The sequence below is a fragment of the Camelus ferus genome, chromosome 3 (assembly GCF_009834535.1).
Source record: "Camelus ferus isolate YT-003-E chromosome 3, BCGSAC_Cfer_1.0, whole genome shotgun sequence".
Lineage (NCBI taxonomy): Eukaryota > Metazoa > Chordata > Mammalia > Artiodactyla > Camelidae > Camelus > Camelus ferus.
In genome coordinates this window covers 98,184,403-98,206,625 of record NC_045698.1, presented here as the reverse complement: position 1 = coordinate 98,206,625, position 22,223 = coordinate 98,184,403, and the positions used below count along the sequence as shown (strand labels likewise).

The following is a 22,223-nucleotide window of genomic DNA, read 5'->3' as shown; positions in this document are numbered from 1 at the left end:
GACCCTTAGATAGCTTCAGGATGGAGAAGGCTGCTCACCAGAAAAAAAATCAACCATGAAACAAAAAAGGAAAAAAAAAAGAAAGAAAAGAAAAAGAAAAAATCAACCACGCAGATTGAAAAGCTGGAGTTGAGTTCAGTCACATAGCCAATGATTTAATTAATCGTGCCTACGTAATGAAATCTCAACCAAAAACTCTGGCCAGTGAGCTTTCTGGTCAGTGAACATATTGTTATACTGGGAAGGTGTCACACCCTGACTCCACAGAAACAGGAGCTCCTGCACTCAGGACCCTTCCAGATCTTATTCTATGTACCTCTTCATCTGATTGATTGTTCATTTGCATCCTTTATAATAAAGAAGGTAATTATAAGTAAAGCACTTTCCTGAGTTCTGTGAGTCATTCTAGCAGAATTATGGAATGTAAGGGGTGGTCATGGGAATCCCTGAATCTCTAGCCAAGTCAAGCAGTACTACAAGTAGGCTGGGGATCCCATTTGTGGCTGGAATCTGAAAGAAGGGCAGTCTCATTGAGGACCTTGCATTTTAACTTGTGGAATCTGGTGCTAACTCCAGGCACTTAGTGTCAGAATTTGGTTGAAATGTAGGCCATCCAGTTGGTGTCAGAGAATTGGTATCAGCTACAGCAGGTATAACGCTTTCCTGAGTTCTGTAAGTCATTCTAGCAAATTATGGGACCTGCAGGAGTAGTGGAAACACCTGAAAGTGTAGATAGCTCATCAGAGAGATGTAGGACTAGGGACCTCTAAGCTTGAGACTAGTGTCTGAAGTAAGGACAGTTATATGGGGACTGTGCCATTACCTGTGATGTTTGACCAAATTCTGGGTAATTGGTGACAGAAGTAATTTCATCCCTACACGGAACATTATTCAGCCATAAAAAGGAAAGAAGTACTGACCATGCTACAACATGGATGAACCTTGAAAAACACTGAAAGAAGCCAGTCACAAAAAGAACACATACTGTGTGAATCCATTTATATGAAATATTCAGAATAGGCAAATCTATAGAAATAGAAAATAGATTAGCGGTTGTTTAAAGGTCAGAATGAGGGTGGGATTAGGGAGGTTGTAGTAAAGGATACTACGTTTCTTTATAAAGTGATGGAAATGCAAACAATAAATGCTGGAGGGGGTGTGGAGAATAAGGAACCCTCCTACACTATTCGTGGGAATGTAGTTTGGTACAGCCACTATGGAAAACAGTATGAAGATTCCTTAAAAAACTAAAATTAGGCTTCTTATATGAGCCAACAATCCCACTCCTGGACATACATCCAGAGGAAACTCTAATTTGAAAAGGTACATGTTCATAGCAGCACTATTTACAATAGCCAAGACATGGAAGCAACCTAAACATCCATCAACAGATGACTAGACAAAGAAGTTGTGGTATACATACACAATAGAATATTACTCAGCCATAAAAAGAATGAAATAATGCTATTTGCATCAACATGAATCAACCTAGAGATTATCATACCAAGAGAAGTAAGCCAGAAAGAGAAAAAATAATACCATATGATATCACTTATATGTGGAATTTTTTTAAAATGACACAAAAGAACTTATTTACAAAACAGAAACAGTCTCAGACATAGAAAACAAATTTATGGTTACCAGAGGGGAAAGGGGATGGGGAGGGATAAACTGAGAGTTCGAGATTTTCAGATACCAACAACTATATGTAAAATAAATAAACAACAAGGTCCTACTGTATAGCAAAGGAAACTATTTTCAGTATCTGGTAGTAACCTATAATGAAAAAGAATATGAAAAGGAATATATATATACACACATATATATTACTGATCACTATGCTGTACACCAGAAACAAACACAACATTGTAAATCAACTATAATTCTATTAAAAAATAAAAAGAAAAAAATAAAAACAAAGTGATGGAAATGTTCTAAAATTAACCGTGGTGATAGTTACACATTTTTGCAAAGTTACTAAAAACTACTGAAACAAACTTTAAATGGGTTAGTTGTATGGTATATGAATTATATCTCAATAAAGCTGTCATTTTTAAAGGTGTGATTTTCTTTTATAAATATATACTGAAATAGCTATAATTGAAATGTAAGGTGTCTGGGATTTACTTTAAAAGAATCCACTAAGGGTGGAGAGGGGAACAGAAGAAATAAGACTGACTGTAAGTTGATAATTGCTGAAGCTGACTGCTTGGAGATTCATTAAATTACTCTCTCCATAGTTATATCTGTTTGACATTTTTCATAAGAGGAAAAAAGAAAAATCCCATGCAATGTTCTGACTTACTCAGAAAAGGGGACTGTCACCTCCTTTGATAAATTATTATTTAGAGGCCCCACCCAGAGCCCTCAGCTCAAGGAGATGAATTATTGAGGGGAATTTGAGCAGCACAGTAGCCATGGAGTGCGGAGAGGTGGTGAGAACAGGGGCTGGTTGGGGCCAGGACAGCTCAGCCCCCTCAGGCCTCACTGACAACCCCCAGGCCAGGCTGATCGTGGTGGTGGAAGTAGATCAAGGGAGAAGATCGGGTGAGAAGCCCCCACCCAGTCATTCAGAGGAAGTACAGCCTGGGAGAGCCTCTTGGGAGAGGGGAAGGGTGAGGCCATTTCATGTGAGGAACTGAGGCAAAGGTTGAGGGCAGGACTCAAGAGTCCTGGGACTTCAGTTTCCCCCAGGAGAGTTGATATGAAGTCCACCTTTCTCAGGACCTGAGGAGACCTATTGCCGCACACTCCTCCTGGAGGGGCCCGAGAGCATCTGCCTGCTTCAGCGTGGGACTCAGGTAGAGATGGGATGGGAAGGGATGAGAAGTGGGTGAAGGCAGGGGGAGGTGGGAGTGACACTGTTTCCTGTCCACAGGAACAATGCATCACTTTTGACAGAGTCCTGGGTTCTTACGCTGCTGAGGTAGGGGGTCTGATAGGGCGATGGGAGGAGGGTGGGTGCTGGGTGCTTCCTGAGCCCTTTCCTCAGCGCAGGCTGAGTCAGGGCACCTGAGACAGGGGGCTGTGCCTGTGTCTCCCTGCAGGAGGCAGAGCAGGAGCTGCTAGCCCGAGCCCAGTCGACGCTGGGCAGGGTGGGCCAAGGGTACAGTGTGGCCCTGTTGCTTCGGGGTCGGGAAACAGAGGCGCCACGGCTCGTGCCTCAGGTGAGTCCCAGATGAGGCACCAGGCACAGCTGTCATGAGGCTCAGGTGTTGCCTCCTTTCCAGGAGACCTTCCGATTCTTTCCCCTCCCCACCCTGGCTGGACTAGGTGCCCCTTCTTGGGGTTCCTACAGCATCCTGTGGTTTTGCCATAGTCAATCTACGAAGCTATTGAGAGATCAGGGAAAGTAGGAGGCTGGGGTCCATGAGGTCAGGGAGGGGTGGTGTGCAAAGATCAAATATCCAGGGAGGTGTAATTCTCACTGTTCTTAGTAATACTAATAATGATAATATACTTGAAAGTTTTGTTTTTGGGCTTCATGAAAATGCCCCCAAACTAAAATAGTTGCCTCAGAAACTTGTTGTAGGTCCCTGCCCGGGCCAACAGCAAGTCCCACTGAAAATATCTGCTCACTTGTCTGGCTCGCTGCGAACCAAGAGGGCTGGGGCTATTTCTGTCATGGCCACCATGGCCATAGCACCCAGCACACAGCCAGGCACAGACTTCAGCCTCAGGAAATGAGGAAGAACAGATTAATCCTTTCTCAATTCCCACTGAACCCCTTTCTCCACTTTAGCTGCTGCAGATGCTGTTTGAGGAAGCTCTGCCCCTCAGGGGCTCTGATGCTGTGCTTAGTACTCTTAGCCTGGTGCAGGTGAGGCCCTGGGGGAGGGGACACCTGGGGAGCCGAGGCCATAGTGATGCTGCAAAAGAGCCTGAGGCTTGCGGGCAGCCTGAAGAGCGTGGGTCTAGCCCCACTCTGCTGCTCATCAGCATCGGCTTGCCCTGATGGGGTCTCCTTTTTTCTGCCTGAAATGGCTGAATTTTGGTGCCCTGCTTGGCCCACAGGGGCCCAGTGGGAGGATCATGTGAACCAAAGGTTGAGAAAGGTTCAGACTGTAACAAATGTTGTGCTTGTGTGATCTCAGCTCAGCCCCAGTGGGAGGACTCAGGACCTGCTTGCTCCAGGAGCAGAGAACCTGTCGGTGCTGGATGTGGCACCTCTGGGCTTGTGAGTGGCCTGAGCCCAAAGGCGTCTGAGGGTGCTTGACTTAAGGCAGGGCTGATGCCCCAAACCAAGCCATCAGGCTTCTCCCCACTGCCACCCCAGAGGAGTTCTGAGCTTGGGGTCATGCTTACAGGGCCTGGGTGTGCTCCCAGGACTCCCTCTCTCCATCTTCCTTTCATCCTCATGTCTCATCCCTCTCCTTCTTCTCACCCCACCCACGTATACCTTTTCAACTTAGTCATTACCATCCTGGTACCATTTGAGCATCTCACTAAGCAGAACTTCAGCTTCTTTATCTGTAAAATGGGAGCAATCTCAACTACCCTATTTCCCTCCCAGGGCAAATGATAGGAGAAAATAAAAAAGATCATGAACATGAGAGGCTTTTAGGGGATATACTGAGCTTGGAGACTTGGGGGTGATTCTTATATGCTCTTGGGATTCCCATGGGCTCCCCATGCAGAGATTCTGGGGGGCTGGACAGAACCCTCGTGCTTAGGAGCTGAGCTCAGCCTCCTCTTCCTCCAGGGTGGTGGTAAATGCCACTGAAGTGGAAGTATCTGACCCAAGAGCTGCCTCAGAGCTGTACTTGCAGGCTGCAGTTGGTGAAGGCAGGTAAGGACAGGAGGGCACCTGTCACCTCAACCCACTCCCTAGCCATTTGGCTTGATCCTATGCTCTCCTCTACAGGGCCTGCTCTCTGCTCACCATCACCATGTCCTGCCCAGGGCCTGACCCTTCTGAGGGGCCTGGTACCCAGAGCATGTGGCAAGGAGCCTTGCGGATCCTGCAGCTCCCAGGAGTCCTGTAAGTCTAATGGAGCCTTTTAACAGCTTTGGGGAAGGGTGGGGATGACTGAAATATGGATGTAGAGGCCCTAGGAAGCATCAGAGTTTCCTTTCCTCTGACATACTGAAGGATTTGCTCCCTTTGCTCATTTCTTGCAATGAACTCCCTCAGCTTTTCTGTAACTCCTATAGTTTTGAGGGATAGTATTGTCAGATCTTAGTTGACAGTTTCTTTTCTTTGAGGACTTTAACTATATTATCTCACTGCCTCCTGGCCTCCACCATTTCTGATGAGAAATTGGTTTTTAATCTTATTAAAGATCTCTTGTACAAAACAAGTTTCTTCTCTTTTGTTTTCAAGATTCTCTCTTTGACTTTGGCTTTTAATAATTTGATTATAATCTGTCTTGGTGTGAATCTCTTTGAGTTTATCCTCCTCGGAATTTGTTGAGCTTCTTAGATGTGTAGATTCATGTTTTTCATAAATTTGGGGGAATTTTTGAACATTATTTCTTCAAATATTCTTCTCCATCCACCAGTGGACATCTCCTTTCTTCTTCCCTCCTTCCCTCTGGCAGAGACTGTCCCCTGTTGCAGGTGTTGGCTGGTGAGGTTGTTGGTGAGGAGGTGGAGGGCTCTCTGCCCTGGATTGTCTCATGGCTCCTGGAAGGAAACAACTACAGTGGCCTTCTTCTTCGCCTGGACACTCAAGGTGGCCTGGGGGAAGGTGCGGGGTTCTTTGGGAAGCTCTGGGATCTGGCCTTCAGCCCCACCCACCTCTCACCCAACCAGCTGCAGCCCCCACCCTAGCCAGCCCAGAGAGAGCCTCACCCATCTGGGAGGGCCAGGATTCAGAAAGGTCCCAGGGTTGTCAGGCTGCCGAAGTCTGGAGAAGCAAGGACAATAGTAAAAGCAACCTCTCACCCTTCCAGAGGCCTTCAACAGTTTACCAAGCATTTTTACACTAATGAATACCTTTGATTATCACAACCCCATGAGGCAGATTGAATTTACAGGTGAGGGAAGGGAGGCAGGCTTAATTTATAGATGAGGAAAGCAAGGATCAGAGAAGGGAAGGTACTTGCCTATTTTCACACACCCATTAAAAGATCAAGCCTCTGTGAAATATGACATCAGAGATTTGGAGGAGGTCAAGCAGAGGGTAGAGATCAAACAAGAATGTCCATGAGTTGATAATTGTTGAAGCTGGGTAATAAGTAGATGGATTTCCTATACTATGTATATGTTTGAAGTTTTCCATTAATAAAAGAGAAAAAAAGGTCTGGCCCTCTGTCTTCAAAATCAACAGATACACATTCATTTAGCCAATATTTTTTCAGACCTCACCCTGTGCCAGGCACTGTGGAATGAGGAAATAAGCTGGGGCAGTGCATATTCTTAAGGACAAAGCACAGAGGGAAAGAAGTATATTAATGTCCAGGCCAGTTTGGGATAACAATCAAGGGTAGAGGTTTTAATGTCTGACCAAACTGGACTTGAGTTTCAGCTGTGCCACTCACCAGGAAGTTCCTTGACCTCTCTGAGCTTCAGTTTCCTCTAGAAAATGCTGGGGGAGGCAGGGTAAATCAGAGCTGCTGCCTCATTGGAGTGTTGTCTGGATAAGAAGAGGCAATTCATGAAAAGCCTGAGCATAGTACCATCAAGCACGTGTAAAAGCCTGCTAAGTGTTAGCTATTTTCATGACTAGTCCTATTAATACAAATTAAAAATATTATAGGCAGTGTGCTTTGGAGTTCAGAGGAAGGAGTGATTCACTCTGTGTCTCCTCTTACTAGGCAGCTCCCAGAGCTTGCTCCAGGCTGCACTGTTGGGGGCGGCGAGAAGGAGGATGAAGGTGAACCAGGTGAGGCCCACCCTGTGGGATGCAGTAGAAGAGGCCCGGGCCCGCCGGGCTGGCCTGAAGAGCCTGCGTTCAGGCCTCCTTGGGGACACTCTGACAGAGAGCGGGCTCAGCCAGCTGGGCAGGGCACTGCGGGAGCTGCAGGTGAGCAAGGTGAGGCCTGGAGGTGCCTGGGCCAGCAATGGCTGCAGCCCACCCTGAACCCTCTCTCCACAGGTGGTAAAAGCCTGGAGCCAGCGCTTGGGAAGCTGGATGCTCAAAGAGGTCAAAGCTGAGGCTGCGGGACTCCCAGAACCACGGGTATGTCTTCTCATCCAACCTCTCTGGAGTCTCATTGATGTCTGCCTTCTTCCCTTCTGTTCACAGAGCACTGTGAGGGGGCCCTTCCTTCATTTATTAATTTATTGATTCCAAAACATTTACTGACCACTCACTATGTGCAGGGCACAGTGTCATGTGGGGGCTGGGAAATCCCTATCCTAATGGAGTTTACTAACCTCTGGAGAAAAACATTTACACCATGATCGGTGCTCTGAAGGGCTTATTTGAAGGGTTCTATGGGGGCATCTAAGTTAGTCTTGGCATGAGAGGGAAGGAAGACTACATGGAGGAAGTTGATCATCTAGCAAAGATGAATGAAGAACATTCCAGGCAGAGAAAATAACAGGCAAAGTCTCAGAGGTAAGCGAATGTTTGATCTCTTTACAAGACTGCAAGCAGCTCAGTTTGCTGGAGAATAGAGTTTAAGGAAGAGAGCCAAGAGTGAAGGATTGGAGAGTGAAGCAGGGGCCTGGTCATACAGGGCTTTGTCAATCTGTTGAGATGTTTGAACTTTGTCTCAAAGGTCAAGGGGAAGCCACAGAATTCTTTTAAACAGGGAAGACAACATTTCTCCTACTTTTCAGGTGAGCAAACTGAAGTTCAGAGAAGCGATCCGAGTGTCCCAGGGTCACTGGGATAATTAAAGGCAGCAGAGGTGCAAACACATCCAAATCCAGACTCAGTGCTGAGCTTTCATCCCCTTAGGATGCATGGCTTCCTCTTGTGCAGAAGGGGGCGCTGTCCTCCATGATTTGGCACAAGGCGGCTGGAAGGTTGCCCTGTCCAGCTTATCCTTGTCCTTCCCTTTTCATAATTACTCATAACTTCTTTTTACAGACCTGGGCCTTGGGAATTAGGCCTGTAAACTCCCATTTATTGAGCACAGCTGGCCAGTGCTTAGTACTTTGGGTGCCTTATCTCATTTCATGCTCTCCATGACTTTTATCCAGCTCCATTTTATGGATAAGAAAATGGAGACTCAAAAGACTAGCCAACTGCTGGAGGTCATACAGCTAAGAAAAGGAGGGTGGGGACACTGATCTGTCTGTTTTCAAAATCCATGCTGTTCTGGGAGGAAAGGTATGGAATTCTCACTAATATTTTCTCAGCAGGTGATAGATTCAACAGCAAGCCACAGCCCAGGCCTCCAGGAACCTCAAGGTGAGTGTGGGAGTTGCAGTGAAGCTGGGGTCTTCTCCACCTTTGGTGTGCTTAACTGCAGTTTCCTCCAGTGGCAGGAAGAACAGCATCTATAGAATCTGGGCTCCTCGAAAAGCATCCTCCCAGGGGCTCTGAGGAACAGGTACCATCTTGTGTACTCCCTAACAACTGGAAGCTGTTGGGGGAGTGAAGAGTCACAGAGCCCAGATAATGTTTCCTGTTTACGCTGCCCTAACATCAGGGAGAAATACTGAGCTTCTGGCAAAAAGGGATCAGAAGGGCTACTAAGAGGGGGAGGGTGTAGCTCAGTGGTAGTGTGTGTTGTGTGTTTTGCATGCCTGAGGTCCTGGGTTCAATCTTCAGTACCTCCATTAAAAATAAATAAATAAATAAATAAATAAATAAATAAATAAATAAATAAAATAAAATAAAATAAAATAGTAATAAAAAACACCTAATAAATAAATAAATTAATTAATTAAATAAAATAGTAATAAAAAACACCTACCCCCCTAAAAATTAAACAAAAAGGACTACTAAGGGCAGGATATGGGAAGGGGCTGTTTTCCTACTGGGTTGGATCAGAGGTATGGGACCACTAGGGCCTCCACAGTTCCTACTGGCAGAGTCAATACTTGTCTTCCCCCATGGCCTCTGAGCCTCTGTCCAGGCCACAAGCTCTTCCAGGCCAGTTAGTCTTCTGCAAGTAATTCTAGGAGCAGCCCTGTTAATGGGGTTCTGGTGGAAAAGTTGGGCCCTGTGTCCCAAGGCAATGTGCTCACATGGGCTTCTGGCTGAGCCCAGACTGATGCCCCCTAGGCCCAGCAGGCCCCAGATGTGGCCCTGCAGTTCTTCCTGGCTCAGGCCCGGAGGCAGAGACTGCGAGAACGGCATCAAATCTGGATCCAAGAGGAAATGAAGCATTTGGAACAGGAAAAGGAGGAAGTGGCAGGTGACCAGGTCAAAGGCCTGGGGGCTAGAGAAGAGGTAAGGACAGTGGATGGGACTTGAGGCTCATTCTAATCTGGCCAGGCAATGTGCTAGGGGCCGGGGTCTTGTGTCAGGTTGGGCCCTACCCTCTCCCTGGCCCTCCCAGGTTTGTGGGGGATAGACAACGCAATTCTCAGTGCTAAGTGCTGTGGCAGGGGGAGCTAGTGGCTCATGGCAACAAAGAAGCGCACCTGACCCATACTGGAGTGGATCAGAGATGGCATCTAAGCTGAGACTTAAAGGACAAACAAATCAGCCAGAACAATTCATTAGACCATGAGCTCCACATGGGCAGGTTGTCCTCATCACATACAGGCACTCAGTAAATACAACTTGTTTAAACAATAAAACTTGTGTGCACAGAGGTGGCGGGGAGGAGGGAGACATGTTTCTAAGAGAAGAGAATTCCATATGAGCAAAGGTCCAAAGGGAAGCAGTGGCAATACAGGTTCTGGGTACTGTGTATTGCCTATGTGGCTGGAGGCTGGCAGGTACGTAGTTGGAGCAAGGCTAAAGAGACAGTGTGTGCCTCTGGATTTGGACTTTACCCCAAGGGTGACAGTAAACTGTTGAAAGGCATATGTCATCTGAGTTCTGTCCCTCACTAGCCACGTGAATTTGATCGTTAGGTCACCTATCTGATCCACTGTTTCCAAGTCAGTAAAATGTCAACTACCTCAAGGTTGTCATTGGATAAAATGAGATAATAACATAAAGTATGTAGAACAGAGCCTGGCACACAGGTGGTAATCAACAAAGAGGATGTATTATCACTGAAGCCCTCCAAGGAGAGGCACAGATGGCACCGGGAGCAGGCAGCACTGAGACTCCAGCTGGAGGCCCTTCAGGCAGAACGGGATGCTGCGGAGCAGGACCTGGTAGCGCTCTATGACCTGTACGTGCAGGCTGCCCGAGCCCGGACATGCCACGTGCTGCAGGTTAGTGTGGACAGAGGGCAGGCCTTGGGCTGGTTCCAAGGCTGGTTGACTGATGGGCATCTCTAACTCTGGGCACAGGTATTCCGAGCCTGGCGGGGACTGTGGGAGGAACGGGCTGTGACCACAGAGCATCACTACCGCAGCTTGCTGGCTGGAGTCCTGCAAGACACCATCAGCCTGGCTACACAGAACCAGGAGCTCCAAGCCCAGAACCAACAGCTTTGGCAGACTAGGCTGGAAGCAGTCATGCTGGATTCCAGCCTTGAGGAGAAACCTGGTAATTAGGAATCCTTCAGGGGCAGTTTCCTCTTAAAGACCTTAGAAGGGAGAGGAAGTTGGGACACAACAGCCAAGCTAACTTTCATTATGGATTAATAACACCACCACTAACCAGGTCTCACTGTGCCAGTCCTTGCTAAGTGCCTGATATCCAATAATTGATTTAGCCTTTTCTACTACCCTACATAGTAGTAGGTACCATATGACCCCCATTTGAGAGATAACGCAACTAAAGCTAGGAGAGGTTGTGTAACTGTCCAAGGACAGCCAGCCAATAAGTGACGGAGCCAGAATTCAAACTCAAGCCTGGCTGGCTATAGTTCTACACTGTAGACAGTAGTGGTCCACAGGTTGCAGCGCATATCAGAATCACCTAGGGAGCTTATTGGAAAAAAAGAAAGAAAAAGAAAAGAAAAAGAAAGAAAGAAAAAGTAAAGAAAAGAAAGAAAAAAAAAAGGAAAAAGAAAAAGAAAAAAAAAGATTCTCAAACCCCACTTCCTAAGATTCTGCTTCAATAGGCCTTGTTTTTTGTTTTCTTTTTTCTTTACCAGCTTACCAGGTATTCTACCATGGGAGCAGGGCCAGATACTCCTCTGGCCATGAGAAGAGATAGCAGGTAGGGATATCAGTGAGGGAACCAGAGATGAGAATCAAAATCACCTTCCTTTAGAGTTCTCTAGCCTACAGTCTACAGTTTGCCTCGCTGGGCCCAGCACCTTCTATTCCCACAGCTCCCTCCAGGGCCCAAGTTTTGTGCTTCAGAGAAAGTCCCAAAATTATGTGACAGAGTTTCAGCGCCATGGAGTTCTCAGAGGAAATAATGCTGCTGGCAAGAGCTGGGAGAAAACAGATTTTTTCTCAGTCTCTGAGTCACCCCAGGATTAAGATACTCAGGGCACCAGAGGAAGGAAATTATGCTTGAGAGGAGATACGCAACAGAGAAGACACAGGACAATCAGGGCCGATTGTAGGAAACTACACCCCGGAACACTTTATTAAGACCTTATTGCTTACACGTTAGACACTGATTGAGCTGTACAAGTTTCCCTGTGCCTGGTCCCAGGTCGCTCTGTGTATAGCTTTCCCCAGGCTGTTGAGAGCTGGGACGCTGCTAGGAAAGGGCAGGACCCAGAGTGGGAAGAATGGTACCTCCTAGGAGCAGTAGAGGGGGCAGTGGGCTTTGAGAGGGCCCTTGGGGTGAACAGAGAGGTCAGGAGTATAGGCTTAAACCAGGGCCCAGGGGCAACATTCCCTGAGATGAGTCAAGCCCCAGTCCTCTCTGAGGTTTCCAGAACAAGGGCTGGGTGTGGAGAGAGCAGGGGGCATTGTCTCCAGGCGCTACTGGAGCTAGGGGAGCATGGCAGAGTGGCCTGGGTAATGGGGTTATGATGTGTGGTAACTGGGCTTTCCTGCATGACAGTCGGCAGGGGGCGAGGGGTATCCATTATGGGTGAGTCATGTGCCAAGGCTGGGCTGGAGCAGCCAGCACCAGGCCTGGGGGCAGTGGGTCGGTGGGGGTGACCACAGTAGGCAAGGAAGGTCAACTGCTGCCCACGCCCCACTTTAAGCGACTGCATTCATGCAGGATGAGGCAGGGGGCCTCCTCCATTCCCATCAGGAATGGTATCTTTTCTCAGGCCTGTGTACTGATGCTCTCCTAATTCCTTAGCCCGTAAGAACTCAGGGAAGGGTGGGTTAAGAGTTTCCTTAATCAAACCCAGCCTTCGAGTCTCCCAGGGATAACTCTTCATCCACCCAGCTCAGAGACTAACGTGGCTGCTCTCACTGACCCAGCTTTTCTCACAAGGCACTTGTTTCAGGGCTGCCAAAGGGAAGGAGGGAGGATTGGGAGGTGGCTCTGATGGTGGCACCCAACCTACAGGTCAAGACCCAGGGTGGGGTTAGGTCAGGGGCTAGCGGCTGCCATAGTACAGGCGCACAGCCAGGCCGATGAGCAGTGTGGCTAGGAAGAAGGCAGCTGTGAGCTGCAGCCGCAGCAGGGCTGCTGAGAGCACAGCATTGACCACTAGTGAGCAGGACACAACGAAGAGGCGCGTGATGCTGCTGCCGTGCTTCATGACGGCTGACATGAGCAGTCCATTGAGTGCTTGGCTCAGCACGACGAGCGCTGCCCAACCCGAGAAGCCCTCCAGGAGGCCTGGGCCGGGGCCGCCACCTGCATGCAGACCTAGGTTCAGGAGCACACCAAAAGTGTAGAGGAAGAGGTTCTGAAGGGCCAGGGGCAGCCGCTGTCGTTTCATGAGCAGCTCTGTGTACACGGAAGACAAGCCTGAGATGAGGCAGTACAGGATGAGAAGCAGCAGTCCCAGTGGAGTGATATGCAGGGGCATGGGGCCTGCAGCAGCTGCTGAAGGGGGCCCAGGAAGCGTGTTCCCAGGGTCCCGGAGGCCACCAGCTGCATAGCAGGCTCCCGCTGCCATCAGCAGCAGCAGTGCTAAGCCCTGGCGTGCGGAGAGGCGGTGTCGGAGGCAGAGGCAGTAGAACAGGGCTGTGCTTCCGATCTTGAGATTGCTCAGCACCTGGTAGGTGCTGGGGTCCATGTAACGTTGAAGATAGATCACCAGGTTGTTGTTGGCACCATAGAGCAGGGCTGATAGTGCGAAGGGGGCAGCTTGGCGCCAGGGTGGGGTCCCCTGGGGCCATGCTTGCCAGCCCACCAGGAGAGAGAAGGCGCACAGTAGCAGCTTCGTCAGTTCAGTCAGCAGTACGGCCGAGGAGGGCCGGAAGGGCATGCGGCCGTCTACATGGCACAGCGCCAGCAATGGGGCATGGGCCCCGTACATGGCAGTGGACAGGAGTAGCATCAGGGTCCAGCGGGCCTGCCTGGGACGGCCCAGGCCTGGCATACCCCCGTCCTCTACATTCATGCCCAAACTAGACCTTGGGTGGCCTGTGTAGCTGGCAAGGGGACAACGGGGACTGTGATGCATCTGGGGAAAATCAAGTTATGGAGCTGGCTCCCAGGGGTGAGGAGCTGTGGTACATTGCCAGAGAGATACTGAGAATCAGAGTCAGCTGCAAACCCCACAGCAAGGGCTGGAAGAGGAAAGGGTTGGTGGCCCTAGAAGCCAGTCTTGGGGCCAGTCCCGTGGGGTTATGGAGGGAAGGAGTCCAGGGTGCTGGCTGATGAGCCACTGTACAGCCTCTGCAGGAAGGGAAGTGAGGATGAAGGCAGCAGGAAAGCTGGAGTGAGCAAATGGGTGAAAGCCCGGGAGGCCAGGGGCGGCATCTGTGGCTGGAAGGCTTCCGCCTGCAGGCCCCAGCTGGTCATCCTGCCTCCCTCATGGGATCCAGAGCTAGTCGGGCCCCTTGCGCAGTGATCGAAGATAGTCCCTCAAGGTCTTCTCTACATTGGGCACAGCATATGCCTGCGCTGCATATATGCCAGTGCAGGTGCCCACGGCAAAGCCCAATACTGCCGATGCCCTCAGTTTGGCCACCACGTAACCAGCCAGGAAGCCCTTGAGGAATGGGGAGGACAAGAGCGAGCCATCCTGTGGAGGAAAATGCAGGAGGAAACTCAGCTAGGCTCTCCCCTTCTCTAGTCAGGAGCTACTCAAGGGGCTTAGCACATCCCACCACCTGCTCCTCCTTACTCAGGAAAGCTGTAGTATGCTCTCCAAAGATTTTCTGAAGATTCTGGAGGCAGAAAAAGAACCTAGAAGTCCTGATCACACAATGCCAGAACCCTGTGGTTAGAAGGCTCTAACCACAGAATCCTACTGAGAAAGAGGTCCCTGAAGAATCTGACCCCTGCCTGCTTCCCGTCTCATTTCCTAGCACACTCCCCCACTGCTGCAGCCAAACTGAACTGCTACACCATCCTACCTCCCACCACAAGGGATTTGCCTATGCTATTCCATCTGCCTGAAATGTTCCCTCTTCCCCCTCATCACCTAGTTAACTCCTAAGATTTAAGATCCCAGTTCGGGGGAGGGTATAGCTCAGTGGTAGAGTGCGTGCTTAGCATGCATGAGGTCCTGGGTTCATAACAAAAAAAAAAAATCCTTCCTAGCATTGATATAATATGGTATTATGCCCATTTTACAGACTAGGAAACTGAGGAAGAGAGATTAAGTAACTTATGTATAGTCACATTATTAATAGAGGAGCTAGGATTCAACACTAAGCACTCTGGCTCCAGAAATTGTTCATTTAATCACTGTGCTATGTGACCTCTTGGTACACATGGATCTCAGGAAAGAGTGATCTGGGATGCAGATTGAGATCTGAGAGTTATCAATTGAAAAAAAAAAACAAAAACCGAGTTCAAATGCCATTTTCTCAGGGAAACTTTCCTGGGAGGAAGAGGAGGGGTCACAGAGAACAGGCCCTTAATAACCAACCATTTGCTGAGTAAGTCTCTACCACACATTTGAAAGCATATTGGCCATGAAGCTTAAGGGGTGGGGGGCAGGCACAGCCTTACCTGGCCCACACCACTGCTGACTTCGTCTTCCACACGCTGCTGCAGGCGCTCAAGCTGGTTCTTGAGAAATGCCAGGTCCTTAAGCTTGGGCAGAGAATCCTAGGACAAGGGAGAGGCTGGCTCCAGAAGGCTGACCCAGCCCCATCCCTACTCAAGTCTATCAGAGACTGGGGGTAGGGAGGAGTGAGTCTGAAAAACTTCCTATAAAGCCTCCCTGAGATGACAGTGATTAATAAAGGAAGAAAGGGATTGAAAATTAAAGAATTCGTATAGGGGCCAGGGAAGGGGTGACAGATGGGATCTGCATTGGTAACTTACAACAACCCTTACAAGAAATTTTGCATAGCAAGCAGTGTATAGGGAAGGCAGGAGGGACAGCTAGGGAACCTTCAGTTAGGTTTATCAGGCAAGCAGTAGTGACTATAAGCTACCTGAAGGTGGTGGGTAGCCTCCCGCAGCCTAACACAGGGACTGCAAGTAAATGTGTGGGTGGTGCTGAACTTCAAGACTAATGATGAGTAATAGCCTGAGGCAGTTCCCTGGACAATCTGGGGGTAAACGTGATTTCTGCCTAGGCTTCTCCCCCTTTCCCCTCAAGGCCACCCCAAATTGAATGTGTGACTGGATAAGCTGGGGTTTGGTGGGTGGAGGGGAGAAGGAAGGTGGCTGTCTGCAGGAGTGTGGGTAAATGAACTGACTTATTTTGGCCCCACTAAGTATGAAATTAGTGTGTGCGAATGCGGATGTGAGTGTCCGTGTGGACTGGAAACTCCTTGTCTCTGGAAGGGAATTTTGGGGGCCAGGGAATAGGGCAAAGTTAGGAGTGTATGCAAGTTAACTAGTGACGGTGCCAGGTGGGGACACCCGGGGGACCTCCGGCTACGCTTGCCTCGCGTAGTGCTCCGACTCTCCACTATTGAGGTAGTCGACAGGAGTAATACCTGCCCTCAGGAGGAACAAGGGGCAATCCCACCCACGAGTCGCTGCAGTTGTCGCCTCGCCCCAGGACTCAGAAGCTGTGAAGAGCACCCCTAACTGCAGAGAACCCCACGTTCACTCACCTTGTCATCCGCCATTTTCCCCGCCGAACTTGTGGCGCAGGCGCAGCACCGCCTCCCTCCTGGCAAGGGCTACCGCCATCTTTACTGGGGGCGGAGGCACTTCCGGGGCATTTTTGGAAAGGGTGGAGGCGCGTTCCTGGCGGTCTCCTTTTAGCAGATGACGTGACCTCTCTCGTTGGGACCCAGGCTGCGTGCGCGCGCGCGTTTACGACGTAAACGCAATGATCTCACTCGTGTGCGTGTGCTCTCTGCGCAAGTTCGCCTGGCGGATATTCCGCTGCTTGATGAGCTCACGGTTGGGCTGTGATGTCAGCGTGTGCGCCGCGGTTCTTGCGCCTCCCCCAGAGCCTCGGACGGAAACGCGAAGCCACTTGGGATCCGAACGCCTGTTTACACGCGCCACCTCTCGGCGGGAGGCGCTGCTCCGGCGGGTCTTTTTCAGCCTCCGGGACCCGGCCCCTGCCCCGCCCCGTAATTGTGCGGCGCCCGCTGGCCCGGCCGATTCCGGCGCAGAGAGGCTGGACTTGTAGGCGCAGCCGCTCCGGAGTTGAGCTGGGCTGAGTGCGGGCTGGCGAAGGCCGGCGGGGACGCGACCAAAGCTATGCTGGGCAAGGATTACATGCTGGCCATCATTCTGGTCAACTGCGATGGTGTGCACGGAGGGTCCCGTTGGGAAGATCTGGAGCTGAGGGGTGGGGGAACGAGGGAGCGCGAAACGCTACCTCAGGCTCAGAGACAGGGAGGGGGTAGGTACGTATCGGGGTGAGGGCCAGGGGACAGATGAGCCCTGGTCTTTGCACTGCAATATGCAGGATTGAAAGCCTGGATTCTCAGACTGGACCTTCAGCCCAAAGGTTGTCCCTTTTGGTTTGGAGGAAGGGTTTTGACAAAGTGTATTGTAAGTTCGCATATATCTCCTCCCTCTCCAATCCCGTGTTCCGGTAGATGATTTGTGGGGGGACCAGAGTCTGGAGGGGGAGCCAGGCCTGCCCCCTGGCTGGAGGAAGATCCGTGATGCTGCAGGTACTTACTATTGGCATGTACCCAGCGGTAGCACCCAGTGGCAGCGCCCAACCTGGGAGCCAGGAGATGCAGAGGACCCAGGCACGGTAGGTGGAGTTTGAGGAGGGGGCCTGAGCTCATGTGCGGACAAAAGCCTGCTGCCACACTGACCTAACACCCTCTCTACAGAGGACGGAGGGAATCTGGGGACTTCGGCCCCCCAAGGGGAGATCCTTTTCCAGCCTGGAGAGCTCATTGGACCGGAGGTAACAGGGATAGACCAGGCAAAAATGAAAGGCTTGGTGTTCTATGGCACTCAAAGATGCAGCTGGACCCACAGTCTGCTTTCCAGCCCAGGTTCTGGACTCTATCCCATGTTTAGGACTCTGTTCTGTGTTCTTGGCTCTGTTCCATAATCTTGACTCTCCTAGTGTTTTAAGTTTTGTTTCTTGTTTCAAGCTGTTTTTGTTAAAAATTGTTTTACATATTCTGGGTCCTGAACGTATCATGTTCTAGACCTTGGACACTACCCTAGGTTCTGTTCATGGAGGTTCCTGTCCTGTGTTCTATGGTTTTCTTGTCCTCATTTGGGGCTCTGGTCCACATTTTGGACCCTGCTCCATGTTTATAAGTTTTATTCTATGTTCTGTGTCTTAAATTCCTTCCCAAATTCAAAGCCATGCTCTAGGTTACATTTGTCCTGGACCTTGTCCCACTCTGATGTTATATTTGGGACACTATATTCTGGGTCTTATGCCATGTCTTGTGCATATCAAGTAGTCTAGTCCTCACTAGTTTCCCTTCTGTAGGAAGTGTGGTCCTCTTACCAGCTCTGCTCTATTCCAGTAACTCTCTGTCCTGGTATGGTGAAGACTCCTACATCCAGAGAGTGGAGCCAGGGGCTAAGGTAGTGACGGGTCAGAGGGCATTGGGGAGGGTCCCAAAGGAAAGGTCAGGAGGGTGTTTGGGCTAAGAGGTGATGGAGGGTGAAGGGAGGAGGTATCAGAGGGTTTTTATGTGTGGAACCTGTGGGAGCTCCCACCCTACTTCACCTCTACTCACTCAGGGTCCTCCTGTCCTTTCTTCTAACCTGTCAGTGCTTTGCAGTCCGGTCTCTGGGCTGGGTAGAGGTACCTGAAGAGGATCTGGTACCAGGGAAGAGCAGTATCGCAGTCAATAACTGCATCCAGCAGCTGGCCCAGACCCGCAGTCAGAGCCAGCCCCCAGATGGTGCCTGGGGCGAGGTGAGCTGGCTGGCCCTTCAAAGAGTGCAGCCCAGCATCCAGCAGAGGTGGTTGTCCCTGAATTGTCTGTTCCTCATGGCAACCGCCTTCATCTGAGCTCCGGGTTGGCTTCTCCTTGGCAGGGCCAGAACATGCTGATGATCCTGAAGAAGGATGCCATGAGCCTGGTGAATCCCCTGGACCGCAGTCTGATCCACTGCCAGCCTCTGGTGCACATCCGTGTATGGGGTGTGGGCAGTTCCAAGGGCCGGTGAGGACCCCTGCATCCCTCAAAGTGAGAGTTGCTCGTCCCTCCCCCTTACAGGCTGTGATCCCCACTGATGCTGATCCCCTGTACTTGAACCCCTGGACACAGATCCTCTGACATGGACCCGAGCTCTGCCTCACCTGCCTGGTCCAGCTCTGGTTGGGGAGGGTGGGCCTGGCTCAGCAGGGACGGATGGGGGAGAGCCTGAGAGGCTGGGCTGATTTTCTCCTGTGCTCCCACATGCTTCTGGAACAGTGACAGGTGAGTGACAGCCAGGTCCCTGGAGCCCCAGCCCTGCCCTCCCTGTTCCATCCTTGCCATACCCCTGACTTTCCAGCCTTCTGCAGGCACTCTAGCTAGGCCTTTGCCCCTACCTAGCTTTCCCAGCTGGATCTCTGCCCCTGCCCTAGCCCCATCTCTGACCTTGCCAGGGACTTCGCTTTTGTGGCGGGTGATAAAGACAGCTGTATGCTCAAGTGCCATGTGTTTCGCTGTGACGTCCCTGCCAAGGCCATTGCCAGTGCCCTACATGGGCTCTGTGCCCAGGTAAGGGCCAGGAGTGGGGCAGGGAATGTGGGTATGTAGCTGGGTCTGAAGCTGCTAAGATGGTTGTGGCAGGGTGGTGTTGGCTCCCTGACCTCACTTCTTCCTCCCTGCACCTCATGCTGGCTACGTTGTGTTTCAGATCTTGTCAGAGCGAGTAGGAGTCAGTGGTGATTCCCCTTGCTGCTCACTAGACCCCATCACCCCTGAAGACCTGCCTCGGCAAGGTATGGGGAGTGGGGTGCCACGTTGCAGTAACAGGCTGCTTTGGTGAAAAATTGGGGGCGGCTCATGGTTATTTAGTATTTCTTTGGAGACAGAGGACTTCAGAGGTGTCCTTGTCCTAGGGATCCCAAACCCTAAATTGGAGGAGCATCCATGACCTTTTTTCTACTAGCTCCAGTTCCCTCAGAAAGGTGGAGAAAGGGGTCATTGAGAGAGTACCCCGGCCAGCATGGTGTATATATTTCAGTGGAGCTATTGGATGCCGTGAGCCAGGCAGCTCAGACATACGAGGCACTGTACATCGGGACCCTGCCAGTCACCAAAGCCATGGGTGAGGACTGAGTGGGCTGGAGGGGTGGGCTGCATAAGATAAGGGGAAGGTGGGTGAGTGCTCCCCTGGCCCTCCATAGCCTGAAGTGTACCACTCTTCTTAGTTCAGGATGCTAAGCCTGGCCCCAGCTATTCTGTTTCCATCTCTGAATCCTAAGTCAGTGAGAGGGGCGTAGACGTTCCTTGCAGATCCTTTCCTTTTGTATGCCTGGGAGACACCATGGTGGGCATGTTCCCCTCCCCTAGGCATGGACGTGCTGAACGAGGCCATTGGTGCTCTCACCACCCGCGGGGACCAGGATACCTGGGTCCCTGCCATACTCAGTGTGTCTGACTCTCTCATGACTGCACATCCTATTCAGGTACCAGCCAGAAGAAGGTGAAGTGGGGGGCTGTGGAGGGGTAGGCGGGGATGCTGAGGGGTTATTAGTTGCTGCTGGAAGTGCTCAGTGGGTCCAGCCAGTACCTGGCCCTCTAGTGACTAGCCCTGATTTGGGCAGGCAGAGGCTGGTGCAGAGGAGGAGCCACTGTGGCAGTGCCCTGTGCGCCTTGTGACCTTTATTGGCGTTGGCCGTGACCCACACACCTTTGGCCTCATTGCTGACCTGGGCCGTCAGAGCTTCCAGTGTGCGGCCTTCTGGTGCCAGCCCCATGCAGGGGGACTCTCCGAAGCTGTGCAGGCTGCTTGCATGGTGAGTCAGGGGTGGGAATTGGTGTGTGGGATTGCCCTGCAGCTGCTCTGTACTGGTGACATCACAAACCAGCCATCCCAGGGCTGACTATGGTTCAGCAGTAGTTTATTTGGCTCTTAAGCTTTTTCTAGTAAGTTTTAGTTAGTTGCCAGTATTGTAAGGCCAGGACATTTCACATAATCATTGCTATTCCTGTTTATCTTAAAATATCGGAAGTTCTGATACTTGGATCCACATGTATATATTTCAGCATTCAGCTGGAATAGTGTGGGGGCTATACCTTGTACGGTGAGCATTGATCCTGTTTTGTCTCATTTAGGTTATTTTCTGGCAGCTGTGGGCATTTGAGTGTGGGACATTTGCACTCAGTTCAGTTTACTTATTAACTCAAATGTGAGTGCTTGCTGGAACTCAACCATACTTGACCCTGGGAAGTCAGTGTATAGAGGGCACAGCCTTTGTCCTCACAGAACATTCAGGTTAGAGCAGAGACAGACTAGAAAGAAGTTGTACACCACAAGATGATGGAGGAGATGGCCCCTTCAGGGGTCCAAGAAAGCTACCTGAAAGAGGTGATAGAAAACTGAGAGCTGAAGGTTCAAGGAGGAAGTTAACCCAGGTGAAAGGGAGTGGGACAGAAGGTGTTACCATGTACAGGGAACTCCAGCTGTGAAAGTGAGAGGGATGGCAGTGGAATTAGAGTATCTGAAAGAGTCTAGTCTGTCTGGAGTGCAAGTGGGGATGGAGTGAGAGATAGGGGCAGAAAGAATGGCAGAACACAGATCATGGAACTTACAGGGTAGAGTGATGAGTTTATTTTATCTGGAGGCATTTGAGCCATTGAAAGGTCTTGAGCAGGACAGTAAAGTCAAGTTTGTGGATTAGGAAGACCACTTAAGCTATATGGGTAAAAGATTTGGAAGACACAGGAGAAGTAGGAAGACCATTTAGGATGTATTGAGTTCAAATGAGAGAAGATTGGGGCAGTTGCACTGGGAATGGAGTGTGGGTTGCAGAACCTCCCCTTGACTTGGGAGTCCACTTGGCCAGGCACCAGTCCACTGCAGTGAGAGATGGGGGAGAGTCAGCATAGTGATCGTTAATGGTTAAGTTATTGAGCTACCTGGAAATGTTGTGGGGGCTCCAGATGTGGCAGACCACCAGCTTCATTTCATATTGAAGCCTTGGCTGGTTCCCTGTCCTTCTGAAACTTTCAGGGAGTCCAGAGGCAGAAAGGAGCAAGCTGGATTCTCACATTCCCCTTCTCCCTAGGTTCAGTACCAGAAGTGTCTTGTGGCCTCTGCAGTCCGAGGCAAGGCCTGGGGTGCCCAGGCCCGTGCCCGCCTGCGGCTCAAGCGGACCAGCTCTGTGGATTCCCCAGGAGGTTCCCTGCCCCTTCCCCTGCTCAAAGGAGGGGTTGGGGGTGCAGGGGCAGCCCCACGAAAGCGGGGTGTCTTCTCTTTTCTTGATGCCTTCCGGCTGAAACCCTCTCTGCTCCACATGCCCTAAATTAATCCAGGAGGACTGGGGAAGGAGGCTCTGGGTTCATGCCCAACTCTACCCCTTCATTCCCCAGGGGTCTGCAGCCTCTCACCCCTTGGAGCCTTCTCTGCCTGCCCCACTGACCCTTGACTACCCTCTATTTATTGCCCAATCTATTGTTTATAAGGATGATGAGAGGCCGTGCACCACAGCGTAGGCCCAAGGCTCACCTTTCCCTGGGTCCCTGCATTCCTTGCCCCTGTCCAGCCTGGGACAGTTGGCTCTACCTCAGCAACACTTTATAGCAAAATCAGTACAAATAAAAATCCCAGTGACTTCACTGGTTTTGAATGGTATTGGACCTTGTACTGGGTTGAGAGTTAACAGCCTGTATGAGGTGAGTGTCTGCGTCTGTGCTTGGTATTGGTGGCTGCC

General features: G+C 50.6%; 3 protein-coding genes across 9 annotated transcripts; 2 read left to right on the top strand and 1 right to left on the bottom strand.

Moving 5' to 3' along the window:
* Positions 1–5,482: 5,482 nt before the first annotated feature.
* On the top strand, positions 5,483–16,029 carry LOC102509692. The gene is made up of 9 exons (XM_032476932.1): positions 5,483–5,674; positions 6,759–6,967; positions 7,040–7,123; positions 8,257–8,305; positions 8,377–8,447; positions 9,125–9,292; positions 10,075–10,233; positions 10,312–10,510; positions 15,914–16,029. Exons 2-9 carry the CDS (start codon positions 6,812–6,814, stop codon positions 15,982–15,984), a joined length of 957 nt encoding a protein of 318 aa, XP_032332823.1. The 5' UTR covers positions 5,483–5,674; positions 6,759–6,811; the 3' UTR covers positions 15,985–16,029.
* On the bottom strand, positions 11,473–16,082 carry SLC35A4 (solute carrier family 35 member A4). The gene is made up of 3 exons (XM_006172894.3): positions 16,024–16,082; positions 14,963–15,061; positions 11,473–14,027 (listed from the first exon to the last, which is right to left on the bottom strand). The coding sequence occupies exon 3, from the start codon at positions 13,461–13,463 to the stop codon at positions 12,426–12,428; it is 1,038 nt and encodes a 345-aa protein (XP_006172956.1). The 5' UTR covers positions 13,464–14,027; positions 14,963–15,061; positions 16,024–16,082; the 3' UTR covers positions 11,473–12,425.
* A 249-nt stretch (positions 16,083–16,331) lies between these two features.
* Positions 16,332–22,144, top strand: APBB3 (amyloid beta precursor protein binding family B member 3). Of its 7 annotated transcripts, none has more exons than XM_006172897.3 (13): positions 16,332–16,673; positions 16,969–17,132; positions 17,215–17,291; positions 17,872–17,932; positions 18,123–18,269; positions 18,392–18,519; positions 18,772–18,777; positions 18,948–19,062; positions 19,202–19,286; positions 19,532–19,615; positions 19,861–19,976; positions 20,115–20,306; positions 21,579–22,144. In XM_006172897.3, the coding sequence occupies exons 1-13, from the start codon at positions 16,625–16,627 to the stop codon at positions 21,813–21,815; spliced, it is 1,461 nt and encodes a 486-aa protein (XP_006172959.1). In that variant the 5' UTR covers positions 16,332–16,624; the 3' UTR covers positions 21,816–22,144. The 7 variants fall into 7 exon arrangements, with proteins under 7 accessions (XP_006172959.1, XP_006172960.1, XP_014408442.1 ...); XM_014552956.2 differs by having other exon boundaries at positions 16,540–16,673; positions 19,457–19,615; XM_032476922.1 differs by having other exon boundaries at positions 16,540–16,673; positions 18,927–19,062.
* The last annotated feature ends 79 nt before the right edge of the window (positions 22,145–22,223 follow it).